Source organism: Salvelinus sp. IW2-2015, linkage group LG28 (assembly GCF_002910315.2).
Source record: "Salvelinus sp. IW2-2015 linkage group LG28, ASM291031v2, whole genome shotgun sequence".
NCBI classification, from domain to species: Eukaryota; Metazoa; Chordata; class Actinopteri; order Salmoniformes; family Salmonidae; genus Salvelinus; species Salvelinus sp. IW2-2015.
Window position 1 is genome coordinate 3,850,512 of NC_036868.1, and position 16,445 is coordinate 3,866,956.

Consider the following 16,445-nt stretch of genomic DNA (forward strand, 5'->3'; position numbering starts at 1 on the left):
ACAGGGTCCTGAAAAAGCGACATTTCTTTTTTTGCTGAGTTCATTTGTAATAATGTAGGTAGTTTATGCAAAGGATTGTTACCTCTTACCAGTATTGCCATTACAAAAGTTACATTTTGGCAAGCAATTATTATTTTAGCAAACAATTATTGTTATTCATAATATATTGTCCCTCACATCTTTACTCCCGAGCAACAGTTGTGGGACACACACACACTCAACCCCTTTCCCCCCAAACAACCATACACTCAGATGCTCAACAGTTGCACCATCCCAGAGCCCAACTCGAGAAAGGCCTTGATTTACGAATGCATATACAGTTGCAGCTGAATGAGAAGGCCTGCAAAACTTATCAAAAATGGGGAGATTTGGTTAACCATTGTCACGTCCTAGGTGATGGAGGTCAGATATACCCTCTTCCCCTGAAGCACCCACACATGGTGCCCCGTAGTGACCACATTCCCAAGCATCTCCGTGTAGTCAGACCTTTGAGTTTATGCCACCATGACCACAATAATATGCCCCCTCTCTGAATGTCAGAGTGTGACCCCCTCCCCATGGGTTACTGCAGCTAGTGTTGCCAGCACTGCCACTGCCTGGGTGGGGGCACCCCACCGGCTAGGTACAAGGTTCTCATTAGCAGCTTTTGAGGATTTCCTTGTATATTATGCTCTCCCATCAAGGGGCTTTTTTGCTATCTATTTGTACTGTTCGTTTCTCTAGTTCATTTTTTAAGATGAACTTTTTTGACATAAATAGTATTGAATTGCATGGCCTCTAAAGGCACGTGTGACATACAATAAGGAAATCATCTGTTGTACCTATGTAGGAAAGAAAAACAATCTAAATTATTTTGTCTTGGTTATAAAAAAAAATGTCATCCGGTAGACTCTCTTTAAATTCCCAATATTCTCGCCCTGTAAGAGTAATGTGTTTACCAATTATTTGATGGTCTGACCGCATTCTGTCCGCTATCAACACTATTTAAACGTTTGGTGCCAGCGAAAATGACAAGYCAATCAAGACGACTAGCTTGATTGATCCTCCTCCATGTATATCTCACTAGGTCAAGGTATTTAAGCCTCCATATGTAATGTCCACTAGTTCCAATATATCCATAATATTCGTAATTTCCTTAAGTGCGTGAGGATGATAGTTTGTAGTGTGATTTACTTTACGGTCCATTGAGGTACTTGAAACCGTGTTATAATCTCCCACCATAATAATTGAGTCATGTATTGCCTGTAAGCTCGATAAATTATCATATGTATTTCTAAAGAAGCGTGGATCATCATTATTTGGAACATGTAGATAAATGAGCAAAATCTCTTTATTGTCCAATAGCATATTTAAAAGGATCCGCCTTCCTTTCGAAACGTTGTCAGGTAACTCATCTATTGACAATTTTGGTAAGAGGGCCTGGGTATGGCTTTGCTTTAGGTGCCTTTGCACCGCGCCTGTAAAATAGAATCGAGTTGAAACACCACTGTTACCATAGAGAGAGACACAGCCCAGTCAGAAACAAAACTTTAGATTCTAGGTTTGAAATGCTTTGAAATGACACTGGGAAGCTAGGAAATAACTTTTTGCTCTCTTGCTCTCGCTCGCTCTCTTCCTCTTCCCCCCTCTTCTTTGACCTTGGCAGCTCCTGGAACTGTTTGACAGCGAGGACCCCCGGGAGAGGGACTTCCTGAAGACGGTCCTGCATCGGATCTACGGGAAGTTCCTGGGGTTGCGGGCTTTCATCAGGAAGCAGATCAACAACATCTTCTTGCGGTGAGTGACTAGTGAAGCGGCCCTCTCTCTTGTTCACAGGAGCAAACAGTGGGGCCTCCTTCGAAGACACACAGAACCACACAGGAATCCGTCAAACTGAGTTCAACCCCCCCCCCCCCGCAGCTCGGGCACCCAAAAGAGTCCATGGCCGTATTCATTAGGGCTTATCGTAGCAAAACGTTTTCAACTGGAATAGAAAAGTAGCGTTTCTCGTTGGACGAGATCATGAATACCGCAACCTCCCCTGTGTTCCTGGGAGCCCACTCCTGTCAGTTGACTCCCCTCTTCTTTCGTCTATGCCCTGGCTGAGAAGGAGAACTTCAGCGTTCTGTCTATTCCCTGGCTGAGAAGGGGAACTGTCCAGCTTTCTGTCTATGCCCTCTGAGAAGGGGAACTGTCCATCTTTCTGTCTATGCCCTGGCTGAGAAGGGGAACTGTCCAGCTTTCTGTCTATGCCCTGGTTGAGAAGGGAACTGTCCTACTTTCTGTCAATGCCCTGGTTGAGAAGGGAAACTGTCCTGCTGTGATCGTTCCCTGGCAGGCTTCCCAACTAGGTTCTTTCAGGCAGCAGCAGCTTGGGACAACTGGTAGATAGATGGACATGATCAAGCCTACGTCAGACCCACAGCACAACTGGTGTCAGTGGCTGAGCACATTCACAGGTTTTACACATGCTATGATTCGACTCTGAACATCGATGTTAGCAGAGGGCCATCCTCATCACTGTCTCTACCCTCTCTCTCTGCTCCGTTGTGTCCTATCAGAGCCATATGCTCCGCTACTCAGTGTGTTATCATTGTAGTTTGATTGTGATGGTGTGTTTGTGTTCTGGTAGGTTCATCTACGAGACTGATCACTTCAACGGAGTGCCAGACTCCTGGAGATACTGGGGAGTGAGTCCAGAGTTGTGGTGGGACGCTGGGAGGTGAGCAGAGGTGGTGTGGTGGGACGCTGGGAGGTGAGTCCAGAGGGTGGTGTGGTGGACGCTGGGGAGGTGAGTCCAATGTGTGGTGGGACGCTGGGGAGGTGAGTCCAGAGGTGTTGGTGGGACGCTGGGAGGTGGAGCAGAGGTGTTGTGGGACCTGGGGAGGTGAGTCAAGAGGGGTGGGACGCTGGGGAGGGTGAGCAGAGGTGCTGGACGCTGGGAGGTGAGTTGCAGAGGTGGTGGGATGCTGGGGAGGTGAGTGCAGAGGTGTGTTGGGACGCTGGCAGTGAAGCAGAGGTGATGCGGGGAGGTGGAGGCAGATTGTGGTGGGACGCTGGGGAGTGAGTGCAGAGGTGTGGACGCTGGGAGGTGAGTGCAGAGGTGGTTCGGGGACGCTGGGGAGTGAGTGCAGAGGTGGTGGGATTGCTGGGGAGTGAGTCAAAACGTGTGTGGGGGACGCTGGGGGAGGTGAGTCCAGAGGTGGTGGGAGTTCAAGCAAGCAGCTCAACTGCATCAAACAATATCAATGTTATCAAGACACCTTTGACTAGCAGCAGTGGCACAGCGAGCTCATGGAACTAGGACATGCAACCATTTACACTCGTATGCCAGAATATCTCCATTTGAGGCTAATATACTCACCACTACATCAGTAGGTCCCTTTAGTGTTGCTACAGGCTTTCTGCCTTTAGCTCCCCATCCCCACAAGAATTCTGGGAAAACCCAGTCACCACTGCTACCTCTGCCTTTTCCACCTTTTGAGCTAAAGACACGAGTGGCTCTTCCTGTTTAGTTTGATTTGTAGAAAGCGTTCTTTTTCCAGCAGCTGAAATGTCTCTCTGGCCTCTACTATGAATAATCTCTGCTTCCTCAGACCGCCCACCCTGCTCTCTTGTGTCCTCAGCATTCTGGATATGGGGGGGGGGGTTCTGATGGCTGCATCATCCATACTGTGTGTGTGTGTGTGTGTGTGGTGTGGTTGTCTCATGCATGTGTGTTGCTAATGCTTGCTTCTCGACGCGATGATTGATTGAAGTGTTGTTTTTGGTCATCTGCAGCATCATCAATGCTTTGCACTGCCACTGAAGGCGGAACACAAGCAGTTCCTGATGAAGGTGCTCATCCCCATGCATACCGCCAAAGGACTGGCCCTGTTCCACGCACAGGTAACCAAATGTGTAACTGATGCTCAATTAAGTTATGAATCCATACGTGTTAAGAGAAGAGGTAAGAACTAGGATGGAACTGAATGAACATCTCCACACTCTCTTTGAAACTACGTGCCGAATCCCCTCCACTTCCAAAATTCAAAATATGCTAAATCGTGATTTGTCCAAAGCACCGGAACTAATGCTATTGTTCTCACACGGCCCGTCATATCACGACAGATTTACCGTACCATTTATGTTTACGTGGTCTGTGTACGAGAGATGACCAAATTCCTAATACCAGATGAATAAATAACCCATTTTAAAGGGGTTGATTTGAAATACTCACTCCCACTAGACAACAACTCTTCTCTTTTTAGCAGCTATCTAAATCTGAGAAATGTACCTGGCATAATGTGGGTTTTAAAAGGAATTCTAGGTAGAAGTTCATACAATATTATGATATGGTAATTAGCCTAGCTACCCATTTTGTTCTGTCAGGCTTTGTGAACAGTAGATGACCTAGATGCCTAGTTAAGCATAATTCTCATGAGCTGAAGTGAACTGTGCTCTGAAAAAAAGCCTTGGATAACAGTGCTATCTAGTGGCCGTAGAATGAACTTGAAAGCTCTGATAGTATTGTGTACAGAACATACCACATGGGAACGTTTCTGTTAACAGTAAGTAAATAATATCACTACCTGTTCTGTTTCCTTTTAGCTGGCCTACTGTGTCGTCCAGTTCCTGGAGAAGGACCCCACCCTCACAGAGCCGGTACTCTAACCAACTAACATTCGTCACGTTGTTCTACCGTCGGGACACTAGGTTCTGCTCTCCCTTGGAGCTGTAGAAATGTTGTTGTGTGCTAGGATTCTATCTGTGCACCTTTCATGTAGGGGACAAACAATGTTAGCTTTCTCAAACAAGTTTGAGTCCAAAATCATGAATAGTTCATATGGTACCTAGCTAAATGGCATGTAAAATGCTGCAGCACTATCGACCTATGTACTGTAGGTTTGTTGACTAAAGACAGACAAAAAACTAAAGGTATTTCCTTGGAAATTAGTGTCATCTGTTCAATCCTCAGGTGATTCGGGGGCTGTTGAAGTTTTGGCCCAAAACCTGTAGCCAGAAGGAGGTATGTCTGTCTGTCATGACTGGTAGATGACACCGAACACGCTAACAGATGCTGTACCTTGTAATACCATAAGTGTGGTTCTGAACAGTTTACCTGCTTCTCTTGAACATATGACTTCCTCATGTGTCTGTTGTTTCCCCCCTGTCCTAGGTGATGTACCTGGGGGAAATGGAGGAGATCCTGGATGTCATTGAGCCCACCCAGTTCAAGAAGATCCAAGAGCCCCTGTTCAAGCAGATCTCCAGATGTGTGGCCAACCCCCACTTCCAGGTACAGTCTTGATTTCCTTGACCTTCAACTTACTTTTAGCTCCTAGTGGAGCAAATGGCATCAATAAAAGTGCGTCTCCAGCGAACCCTGATCTGGGATGTTTTCTTGAGTTTGTTTCAGGTGGTTCCTCATACAGTACATTAAGGCTATTTCTGCTCCTCCTCCATTTACTGCTACATGTACTTTTTTCCCTTTCATTTTTCATAATGACCTCCTTAAGGAGCTTTCCAGCACTTCTCTAAATGGGTTTTCAATCTGGCAGTGGAGCTGTGAAAATGGCTGCCCTATACGTAACATGTTCTTGTCATTTACTGCCAGCCCGTCTCATTTCTTGTTGATTCCTACAGGTAGCGGAGAGAGCCCTCTACTTCTGGAACAACGAGTACATCCTGAGCCTGATTGAGGAGAACATCGACAAGATTCTGCCTATCATGTTTGGTAGCCTGTACAGAATCTCCAAAGAACACTGGAACCCGTACGTATGCCACTCTCCAGTTCTCAACAAATGTTTTATTTGAATTTTTTTATTTTACCTTTTATTTAACTTGGCAAGTCAGTTAAGAACAAATTATTTGCCCCTCAGGGTAAAGCATTAACAAGCAACGCCATGCTTAATACTGAACTCTCATACCTATAGTTGGTTGGGGTCTTATGTAATCCCTCTCTAACTAACTATGTACGTATGACAAAATGGTCATGTCTCCAGATATCAATGTCATGTTTCCTCCAACATCCCGTCACTGAAATACCAAAGGAATGTATTTCCAGTTATTTAATCTCAGCATTGCTACTGTAGGATTGACTGAGAGCCGGTAAATATCCTCTGGATGTATTTAAGTCAGATGCCATTGTCCCCTGTGTGTTTCCAGGACGATTGTAGCTCTGGTCTACAACGTGCTGAAGACCCTGATGGAGATGAACAGCACACTATTTGACGAGCTGACAGCCTCCTACAAATCAGACAGACAGCGGTAAGTGAGCTCCCTCCAGCTCTTATATTCATTCTTGTTCTTCAGTCCAAACAAACAGTGTTCACAAACTATTACAATAACTAGTCAGGTATAATTTATGAAGCGTGGAAACAAAGCTGCATGGTACAACACAACACACTGGATTACATAACCTCTGTTAGCTACCCTTTTTCAAGGACAGTCAGGTCTGACAGCTTCTTGTATGTGTCCGTGCGTGTGTGGTGTCCGTGCGCCCGTAACGTGCTTGTGTCTCTCCAGGGAGAAGAAGAAGGAGCAGGAGAGGGAGGAGCTGTGGAAGAAGCTGGATGAGCTGAAGCTGAGCGACGCAGCGGCTCTGGTGCAGAACAACAGCCACGGGCTCCAGAACGCTGCCCAGAACAACAACAGCAACAACAACAATCACCAAGAAAACCAGGAGAAGGGCACCGCTGTCATCGCAACGGACCATGAAGACCCTGTCGTCGCCATGGATACCGCAGAGAATGTCAAGGGCGTCAAGAGTGCCAAATGACACAGGACTCCCATTTTGTACTCTGTAACGGTTTCCAGGACGTCTGAGAACTGTCAGGGAGGGGCTCGGGGGTGACAGGGAGGAGGGGCTTGAGAAAATAGCCACACAAAAAAAAAAAGAGATAAACCTCATCAGTATGTTAAATCTATATACATTAAAACTACTTCAAATGCCAGAAATTCTCCTTTGGCAGAAAACGTATATTTCAACTTAAGACTATTTTGGGATGTTACAGTGTGACCACAGTATATTGGTAAACTTTTTTTGTCTGATCAAAGAATTTATCCTTTCACATTTAGTTTCTTAACTGAGAAAAGTTTTTTTTGGGGGGGGGTGATATTCAATGTATGAAAATATAGGAGGGGGAGAAAATGACTTGAAAATAACCTTTCTGATTGTGCTGCACTTCGAGAAGCTAAATGGCTATTTTAAGATTTGTCTATTTTGTATGTGCTTTCATCACTGCTGCCAACATAGGGGTGCAAACTGTAAGGAAGATGGGGTCGGGGGCGAGCTTTGGAGGGTGGGTGGGTGGGGGGCTATGGAGGAAGGACTGTGTTAATAGTCTCTACATAGGAGACCTGAGTGAATGTCACTATCATGAGGTCTTGTGTTTTCGGGTGTTTGATATATGTATCTGAATACATGAAGCTTAATGTTATAGCCGTTATTATAGCACATTCAAGACCTGCAGCCATACAACCTATTTACAGTAAGTATTTGAAATGAGTTTAGTTTAGAGAAACGAACGATGAAACGGGCACAGATTTAAGTAAGTATAACATATTTTTCCAGTCTGAATAGAGAATTGATTAATAGATAATGCCGATGTAGAAAAAGGTAATGAAATGAGCCATATATTTTTTTCCAGAGTATTGTTAAAGGCAGAGATGTGGATTTTTGAAGCCAGATGGTGTCAGATTGCCGATAGTCTGGTTTCTGCAGATTTAAACGTGGCTGGATGAAGTGTGTGCGTATGGGGGTCAGGGGTGTTTGCTTTAACGTGTCTGTTCTCTATTGTAGGTCCAGTCTCTTCTGATGCCTTTTCTGTCAGAGTGTACCATTCCAATCTCTGTGACATGCAACTGTGTGGGGAACCTGTTTTGTAATAACTGACCTTATCTAGGTTTTAAATAAAAATAAAGTCTACCATATGTTTCTACTCTAAAACCACAGGACTATGGCTCTTTCTTTCGTATTGAGTAGCAGCGACACGTTGTCACCAGATGGCGCCAGAATTTAATATTAATCTTCTGTGGGAATTGTAGTACGCTTATTTGAAAACCTATCAAAAGTTAAATATAAGCCTTGATTCAATCAGATCAAGCATTGACCCTCATTGGCAGACATCCACATAGCAGATGTTTTGGAGGTGTAACTGGTATGAGCTGACCAATAGGTGAGTGGCTGCCCTTCCTTATTGGTCCGTGCTATCCGGACCGGGATCCTTGGGACATCCATACCCTAACCTTAACCCCTACCCTAACCATTGTACATTTCAACTTTAATGCGGTAGGGACGTCCCAAGGATTCCAGATAGCATTTCCATATTATCCCTACAGCGTTAGAAGTTCAAAGTGGCAATAGAAAGTGTAGGCTAATGCATGTTTTCATGTTAATTTGGATGGGGGATTTATTGCTTCAGTCTAATTGAGGCGTAGACAATACACAAGTATACATTCAAGTGATTGAACTTGTAACACGGCTGAACGGGATTTGTCAGATTATAAAGTCGGGTGGTTTCGTTGTATCCAATGGCAGTGCATAGAGCTAGATAGAGGAATTTGTATCTGTTTCATTACAGCAGTGGTTCCCAACTCCGGGCCTCAAGTACCCCCAACAATACACATTTTTATTGTAGTTCTGGAACAGCACACCTGATTAAACTTGTCAACTAATCATCAGGCCCTCAATGAGTTAAATCAGGCACGTTTGTCTGGGGCTACAACAGAAATGTGTGCTGTTGGGGGTACTTGAGGCCCGGAATTTGGAACCACTGCATTATAGAATCTGTGACAGCATGGGCAGCACCATTTAGGCTATGCCATTTTGAAGTACTAAATTTTCTTGACGATTGGCTGATCCATCCTGATGACCCGGTTGGACATGACACCAAAAGGGTCACCAGGAGGGATCAGTCAATGAAGTTGGAAGTCTCATCCAGTTGACTACATTAAAATGGTGGAAGCCCTCAATGGCGCTGCCCATGCTAATATAGCTTTTTGTCCAATAGAGGCCTCTATCATTCTCTATGCGCGGATCTGATAGAATCTTGCCATAATTTTTTTTCAAAGTATTCAAACCCAGCACAGGTTTAACATTTTATTGCCTTAAAGTTTCCTTTAAAAATCTATTAACTTTGGATTTTTCCCCACTGATCTTCTACATAACCGCCACATTTATAATGAAWTTTTTTTTTTAATGTATTGGGGCATTCAAGTTTTATTTAGGAAAAGTTGAGGCGAGCAAGCAAATATTTGTTTTTAAATGTAGTATAGCCTCTTATTTTAATACTATAGCAACCTTAGTTCAACACCAATGAATAGATGTTAGCCTCTTAGCTCAGCCATAATCTGAGAGGAAGTTGTGTATCTCTTTACTGGAAGCTTGAGGGCATTATTTTTGCTATAATTGTGCAATCTTTTGGTACAACATTTACATTTTTAAGATTTTTTATTTTTTATGAAACGTGTAAAGGGGAATTTCCTTAAATGTATACTGTATGGCCTTACAAATTGAAAACTGGGATGTCTTGATGGCAACAGTATCCTCAGTGGTTGGGATGTAATCTATAACAATTCATAATTTTTTTTGTTTTTAGAGTGAAGATTTAAAGTGSCAAAATGCTTACTTACGAGCCCCTAGCCAACAATGCAGTAAAAAAAAAAAAGATTTAAAAAAAATATATATAATAGAATAAGAAATAAAAGTAACAAGTAATTAAAGAGCAGGTTGCGTCTGGAGAAATGTAACCACTCTCAAATTCATAGACGGAGCTATGGATGCAAGGACTGACCATCAAAATTATAGTTTTATCCATGTTTTGAGGCTATACTGTGTTTTATTTACAAACATTGGAGATGAATAAGCTTATATTTTGGGTTCTGATGGGTTCTGAGGCGACACTTGAACTAAGCTCATGAGGCAAAACCTCTTCAGGATTTAACCCTTTTTTTTCAATTTTCAGCTAAAATTACACACCTAAATCTAACTGCCTGTAGCTCAGGACCTGAAGCAAGGATATGCATATTCTTGATACCATTTGAAAGGAAACACTTTGATGTTTGTGGAAATGTTACGTTAATGTAGGAGAATATAACACATCAGATCTGGTAAAAGATAATACAAAGAAATAACATGTGTTTTCTATTTATTTTTTAGTTCCATCTTTGAAATGCAAGAGAAAGGCCATTATATGACTTAGGAGTCTAGGCGCAATTTAGATTTTGGCCACTACATGGCAACAGTGTATGTGCAACGTTTTAGACTGATCTAATAAACCATTGCATTACTGTTCAAAATATTCTATCAAGCTTTGCCCGAAATGTGCCTAATTGGTTTATTGGTACATTTAAGTACATAACTGCACTCTCCTCAAACAATAGCATGGTATTCTTTCACTGTAATAGCTACTGTAAATTGGAGAGTGCAGTTAGATTAACAACAATTTAAGCTTTCTGCCCATATATTCCTGGGAAATGTTCTTGTTACTTACAACGTCATGCTAATCACATTAGCGCACTTTAGCTCAATAACATACATTTTATACAGTGCCTTCAAAAAGTATTCACACCCCTTCAATTTGTCCATATCTTTTTGTTACAGCTTGAATTGAAATTAATTAAATTTAGATTTTTTTTGTCACTGGCCTACACACAATACCCCATAATGTCAAAGTGGAATTATGTTTTTCAAAAATTAAATAAAAAATGAACGTTGCCTGTCAGCGCTAGTTGTATAGCTTCACGTTTCGTTTGTTCGTTTTGTTGTTTTTGTTCGGTGTTCATTTATTAAAGTAAAAATGTACGCTGCACCATGGGGAAATGGCTACCTAAATATAATCCCCAATCAGAGACAACGATAAACAGCTGCCTCTGATTGGGAACCATATCAGGCCACCATAGACATACAAATTCACCCAGATGACCCACCCAAGTCACTATCACGCCCCAACCAACACAGAGAATAAACAGCTTACTCCTTACGAACATCGTGACAAAGATGTCTGTGGGTTTGGGGAAATTGGCTGTTTTGTGTTTTGAGTAGGGAAAACTGTAATCACGTCAGACCAACAAATATTTGTAATCATATCATCCCACAAAAGAGTCACAGCAAAATCTTTTGTATGATCTCTTATACACTATTTTTAGGCCAGCTGTTGGGACTTTCACTTTCTCCTGGTATAGCCACTATATTGTGGATCACTGCATTCAATGGGTACGGATACAACTTTAGAACAAGTTCTACAGTATTAGTCAAAATGTGATCGATACATGTGGATGATCTTGTTCCTGTAGTTTTTGTAAACACCTGGTAGGTTGATTAATAACCTGAACCAGATTACAGCAGCTGGTTACAGTAAGAAGCTTCCTCTTGAGCAGACAGCTTGATGAAACAGTCAATATTCAGGTCCCAGAAAGTAGACCTATCTGTTAACATCACATACATTATCAAGCAATTTCACATATTATTTAGATACTGACTGTTCGCAGTTGGTGGCCTATCGCAACACCCAAAAGTCTTTCGATCTCGGGGCGACAGGTAGCCCTAGTGGTTAAGGCAGGGGTGTCAAACATACGGCCCGCGGGCCGGAACGGCCCCAAGGAGGTTGCGATCAGGCCGCAGGATAATTTTGAAAGTGGAAAAAATGCATAAAGCATGGAATTAATATTTTTAATTCGCTGCAATTCATGATTATCCGCTAAGGGGGCGCACTCTTTCCATCAGAGTGAAGAGACAAGCCGCATCACTGAGACAGACTGAAAACAGCAGACGGATCAATGCGCCATCTGCTGCTTGTACGACGTTGTTAATACTTGGTCTCTACCTCTCCGCTACACCCTCATTAGCCAAAATGTCGTTATCAAAACGGAGAAAAGTAGATAAGGAGTGTAGAATTTTCAAGAAAAATGGACCACGTCTATCTTATTACGAGATGCACGGAAAACCTTCGTGCTTGGTGTGTTTGCAACAAGTTTCGGTATTGAAGGAATATAATATTCGACGCCACTACGAGACTCATCACAGCGAAAAATATGACGGCTTGCAAGGACAACTGAGAAGAGATAAGATTAACGAATTGCTGGCGGGTCTGAAGAAACAGCAGTCAACTTTCATTATTTATAGCAGAGTATGGTATAATTTTAATGGTCCGGCCCACTTGACATCTCCCTAGGCCGTATGTGGCCCACGATGCGAAATGAGTTTGACACCCCTGGGTTAGAGCGTTGGACTAGTTACCGAAAGGTTGCTCGATTGAATCCCCGAGCTGACAAGGTAAAACTATGTCGTTCTGCCCCTGAACAAGGCAGTTAACCCACTGTAATTGTAAATAAGAATTTCTTCTTAACTGACTTGCCTACTTAAATAAAGGTTAAATTAAAATAAAGTTGTGCCAAGTGAACCTGCAACCACAACACTTCAATAAAACTTGACATAAGATCTTCTCTAAGCATTACAGGGATATGGCATTTCTGTCTTTTCTATAGATGTTATATCCTTGTATTGCTACTGCTGTATCATCAAATGAATTATCTAAGTGAGTCTCATAATAGTTTTAACATCTTTGTACCCCACACATACAATTATCTGTAAGGTCCCTCAGTCGATCAGTGAATTTTAAACACAGATTTAACCACAAAGACCAAGGAGGTTTTCCAAAGCCTTACAAAGAAGGGCACCTATTGGTAGGTGGGTTAAACAAAAAAACAGACATTGAATATTCCTTTGAGCATGGTAAAGTTTACAATTACACTCTGGATGATGTATCAATAAACCTAGTCACTACAAAGATACAAGCGTCCTTCCTAACTCAGTTGCCGGAGAGGAAGGAAACCGCTCAGGGATTTCACTGAGGCCAATGGCGACTTTAAAACATTTACAGAGTTTAATGGCTGTGATAGGAAAAAACTGAGGATGGATCAACAACATTGTAGTTACTCCACAATACTAACCTTATTGACAGAGTGAAAAGAAGGAAGCCTGTACAGAATAAAATATTCCAAAACATGCAAACTGTTTTCAACAAGGCACTAAAGTAATACTGCAAAAAATGTGGTAAAGAAATTAACTTTTCATCCTGAATACAAAGCAAATGCAATACAACACATTACTGAGTACCACTCTCATTATTTTCAAGCATAGTGGTGGCTTCATCATGTTATTGGTATGCTTGTAATCATTAAGGACTTGAGGGTTTTTCAGGATAAAAAAAACAAATGGAGCTAAGCACAGGCAAAATCCTAGAGGAAATCCTGGTTCTGCCTGCTATCCACCTGACACTGGGTGATAAATGCACCTTTCAGCAGGACAATACACTGGACTTGCTTACCAAGAAGACAGTGAATGTTCCTACAGTAAGTGGCCAAGTTTCAGTTTTGACTTAAATCTGCTGAAAATCTATGGTAAAACCTGAAAAGGGTTTCTAGCAATGATCAACAACCAATTTGACAGAGCTTGAAGAATTTTGAAAAGAATAGTGGGCAAATGTTGCACAATCCAGGTGTGGAAAGCTCCTAGACTTTCCCAGAAATGGAGTGAATCCTTACCACTGCTACACCTGGCTATCAGCAGCACCTTGTCTGGCAGCGAAACAGTTCATTCAACCTCATTTACTGACTTTTAAAAAACATACAGTTGAAGTCGGAAATMTACATACACTTAGGTCGTTTTCCAACCACTCCACAAATTTCTTGTTAACAAATTACAGTTTTGGCAAGTCAATTAGGACATCTACTTTGTGCATGACACAAGTAATTTTTCCAACATTTGTTTACAGACATATTATTTCACTTATAATTCACTGTATCACAATTCCAGTGGGTCAGAAGTTTACATACACTAAGGTGACTGTGCCTTTAAACAGCTTGGAAAATTCCAGAAAATTATGTCATGGCTTTAGAAGATTCTGATAGCCTGTGGATGTATTTCAAGGCCTACCTTCAAACACAGTGCCTCTTTGCTTGAAATCATGGGAAAATCTAAAGAAATCAGCCAAGACCTCCACAACAAAAAAATTGCAGACCTCCACAAGTCTGGTTCATCCTTGGGAGCAATTTCCAAATGCCTGAAGGTACCGCATTCATCTGTACAAACAATAGTACGCAAGTAAAACACCATGGGACCACGCATACTACTCAGGAAGGAGACGCATTCTGTGTCCTAGAAATGAACCTACTTTGGTGCGAAAAGTGCAAATCAATCTCAGAACAACAGCGAAGGACCTTATGAATATGCTGGAGGAAACAGGTCACAAAAGTATCTATATCCACAGTAAAACGAGTCCTATATCAACATAACTTGAAAGGCCACTCAGCAAGGAAGAAGCCACTGCTCCAAAACCGCCATAAAAAAGCCAGACTACGGTTTGCAACTGCACATGGGGACAAAGATGGTAGTTTTTGGAGAAATGTCCTCTGGTCTGATGACACTAAAATAGAACTGTTTGGCCATAATGATGATAGTTATGTTTGGAGGAAAAAGGGGGAGGCTTGCAAGCCGAAGAACATAATTCCAACCGTGAAGTACGGGGGTGGCAGCATCATGTTGTGGGGGTGCTTTGCTGCAGGAGGGACTGGTGCACTTCACAAAATCGATGGCTTCATGAGGATGGAAAATTATGTGGATATATTGAAGCAACATCTCAAGACATCAGTCAGGAAGTTAAAGCTTGGTCTTCCAAATGGACAATGACCCCAAGCATACTTCCAAAGTTGTGGCAAAATAGCTTAAGGACAACAAAGTCAAGTTATTGGAGTGGCCATCACAAAGCCCTGACCTCAATCCTATAGAAAATGTCTGGGCAGAACTGAAAAAAGCGTGTGCGAGCAAGGAGGCCTACCAACCAGACTCAGTTACACCAGCTCTGTCAGGAGGAATGGGCCAAAATTCACCCAACTTATTGTGGGAAGCTTGTGGAAGGCTACCCAAAAAGTTTGACCCAAGTTAAACAATTTAAAGGCAATGCAACCAAATACTAATTGAGTGTATGTAAACGTTTGACCCACTGGGAATGTGATGAAAGAAATAAAAGCTGAAATAAATCATTCTCTGTACTATTATTCTGACATTTCACATTCTTAAAATAAAGTGGTGATCCTAACTGACCTAAAACAGGGAATTTTAACTCGGATTAAATATCAGGAATTGGGAAAAACTGAGTTTAAATGTATTTGGCTAAGGTGTATGTAAACTTCCGACTTCAACTGTAGCTGATATGGCTGACTTGCTTAAACAAATATGTTTTCTATTGACATTTGAGATGTACAAAACTATGGCAAAAAGGGACGACAAGCGGATATGAGGCAATCCGTAATTTCAATTAAGACATTAATGAGAGAGCTAGGATGGACATAGTCAATATAACTATTTGTTCAGCACTTTTGAAATGTACTGCAACAGGATTCAGAACATGAGCAGTTCTTACAGTATTCTCCTTGCACACCAAGTCAGAGCCGTAGGATAAATAAAGGGGACATATAAGCAGACAATGAAAGCTCTTTTATTTTTATTTTACAAATGTTAGAATTTGTCTAGATCGTTGACAAAACATTACAATTAAACCTTCTGAAGGGGCTGTATGTCCAAAAATTGATGTCGCAACTCCAGATTTACCCTTTATTACACCCAAAAATGCTTACTATAAAGTGTAAAAGGGGTAAAGGAGCTAATTTATTGTGGTAGGATGTTTATCAATTACATTTCTTACCAAAAAGTGAAATAAAGTAGAGTCTGAATCTGAACATGATTGTTAAGCACACAGCAATTATTTATATACACTGGAAAAGTTTTGAAGTCTTCATATCAAGATAATTGGATAAAGTGCACCTGAGTAATGGGTCTACCATTCCAGTGTTTAATTGCTATATTGTAATTACTTTGCCACCATGGCCTATTTATTGCCTTACCTCCCTTATATTACCTCATTTGCACACACTGTATATAGACATTTTCTACTGTATTACTGACTGTATGTTTGTTTATTCCATGTGTAACTCTGTGTTGTTGTATGTGTCGAACTGCTTTGCTTTATCTTGGCCAGGTCGCAATGAGAACTTGTTCTCAACTAGCCTAGCTGGATAAATAAAGGTGGGGGAAAAAATAATAATAATAATGAGTCACACACACAAAATAGTCTGTCTTTAGCTAGAAGGTACAGTGTATCTATAGCTGTATGTTTCAACACAGAGAATAAAGGCACCATATAGATCAGTCCAAGGTATATGGTCAGTCTGCTGCAACCTGCTCTCAGCGCATTTTGTATTATTCTGTATGTAAATCCGAGGACCTCCATTTAGTATGATATGTTACATTTCGTATGATATGTATTAATTTGTAGATGTCCATCATCCATTCCATATGATATGTTACGAATTACAATTTGTATGATATTTTGCAAAACATACAATATGTAACAATTCCAATTTGTTGTGACTAACGTTAGCTAGGTGGCTAGCTGGTTACGGTTAGGGGAAGGGTTWGCTAAAAG

The 16,445-nt window shown here is 41.7% G+C and overlaps 1 protein-coding gene across 1 annotated transcript in view; it reads left to right on the top strand.

The window, feature by feature from the left end:
* The window catches only part of LOC111954381 (serine/threonine-protein phosphatase 2A 56 kDa regulatory subunit alpha isoform), a 76,165-nt gene extending 68,256 nt beyond the window's left edge, over positions 1–7,909 (top strand). Inside the window, exons 5-14 of the mRNA XM_023974091.3 lie at positions 1,646–1,776; positions 2,612–2,644; positions 3,109–3,138; positions 3,738–3,867; positions 4,570–4,623; positions 4,937–4,987; positions 5,138–5,257; positions 5,605–5,732; positions 6,127–6,228; positions 6,487–7,909. Of these exons, the coding sequence (XP_023829859.1) occupies positions 1,646–1,776; positions 2,612–2,644; positions 3,109–3,138; positions 3,738–3,867; positions 4,570–4,623; positions 4,937–4,987; positions 5,138–5,257; positions 5,605–5,732; positions 6,127–6,228; positions 6,487–6,739 (1,032 nt within the window). The 3' untranslated portion in view covers positions 6,740–7,909. The remainder of the gene's footprint in view (positions 1–1,645; positions 1,777–2,611; positions 2,645–3,108; positions 3,139–3,737; positions 3,868–4,569; positions 4,624–4,936; positions 4,988–5,137; positions 5,258–5,604; positions 5,733–6,126; positions 6,229–6,486) is intronic.
* The last annotated feature ends 8,536 nt before the right edge of the window (positions 7,910–16,445 follow it).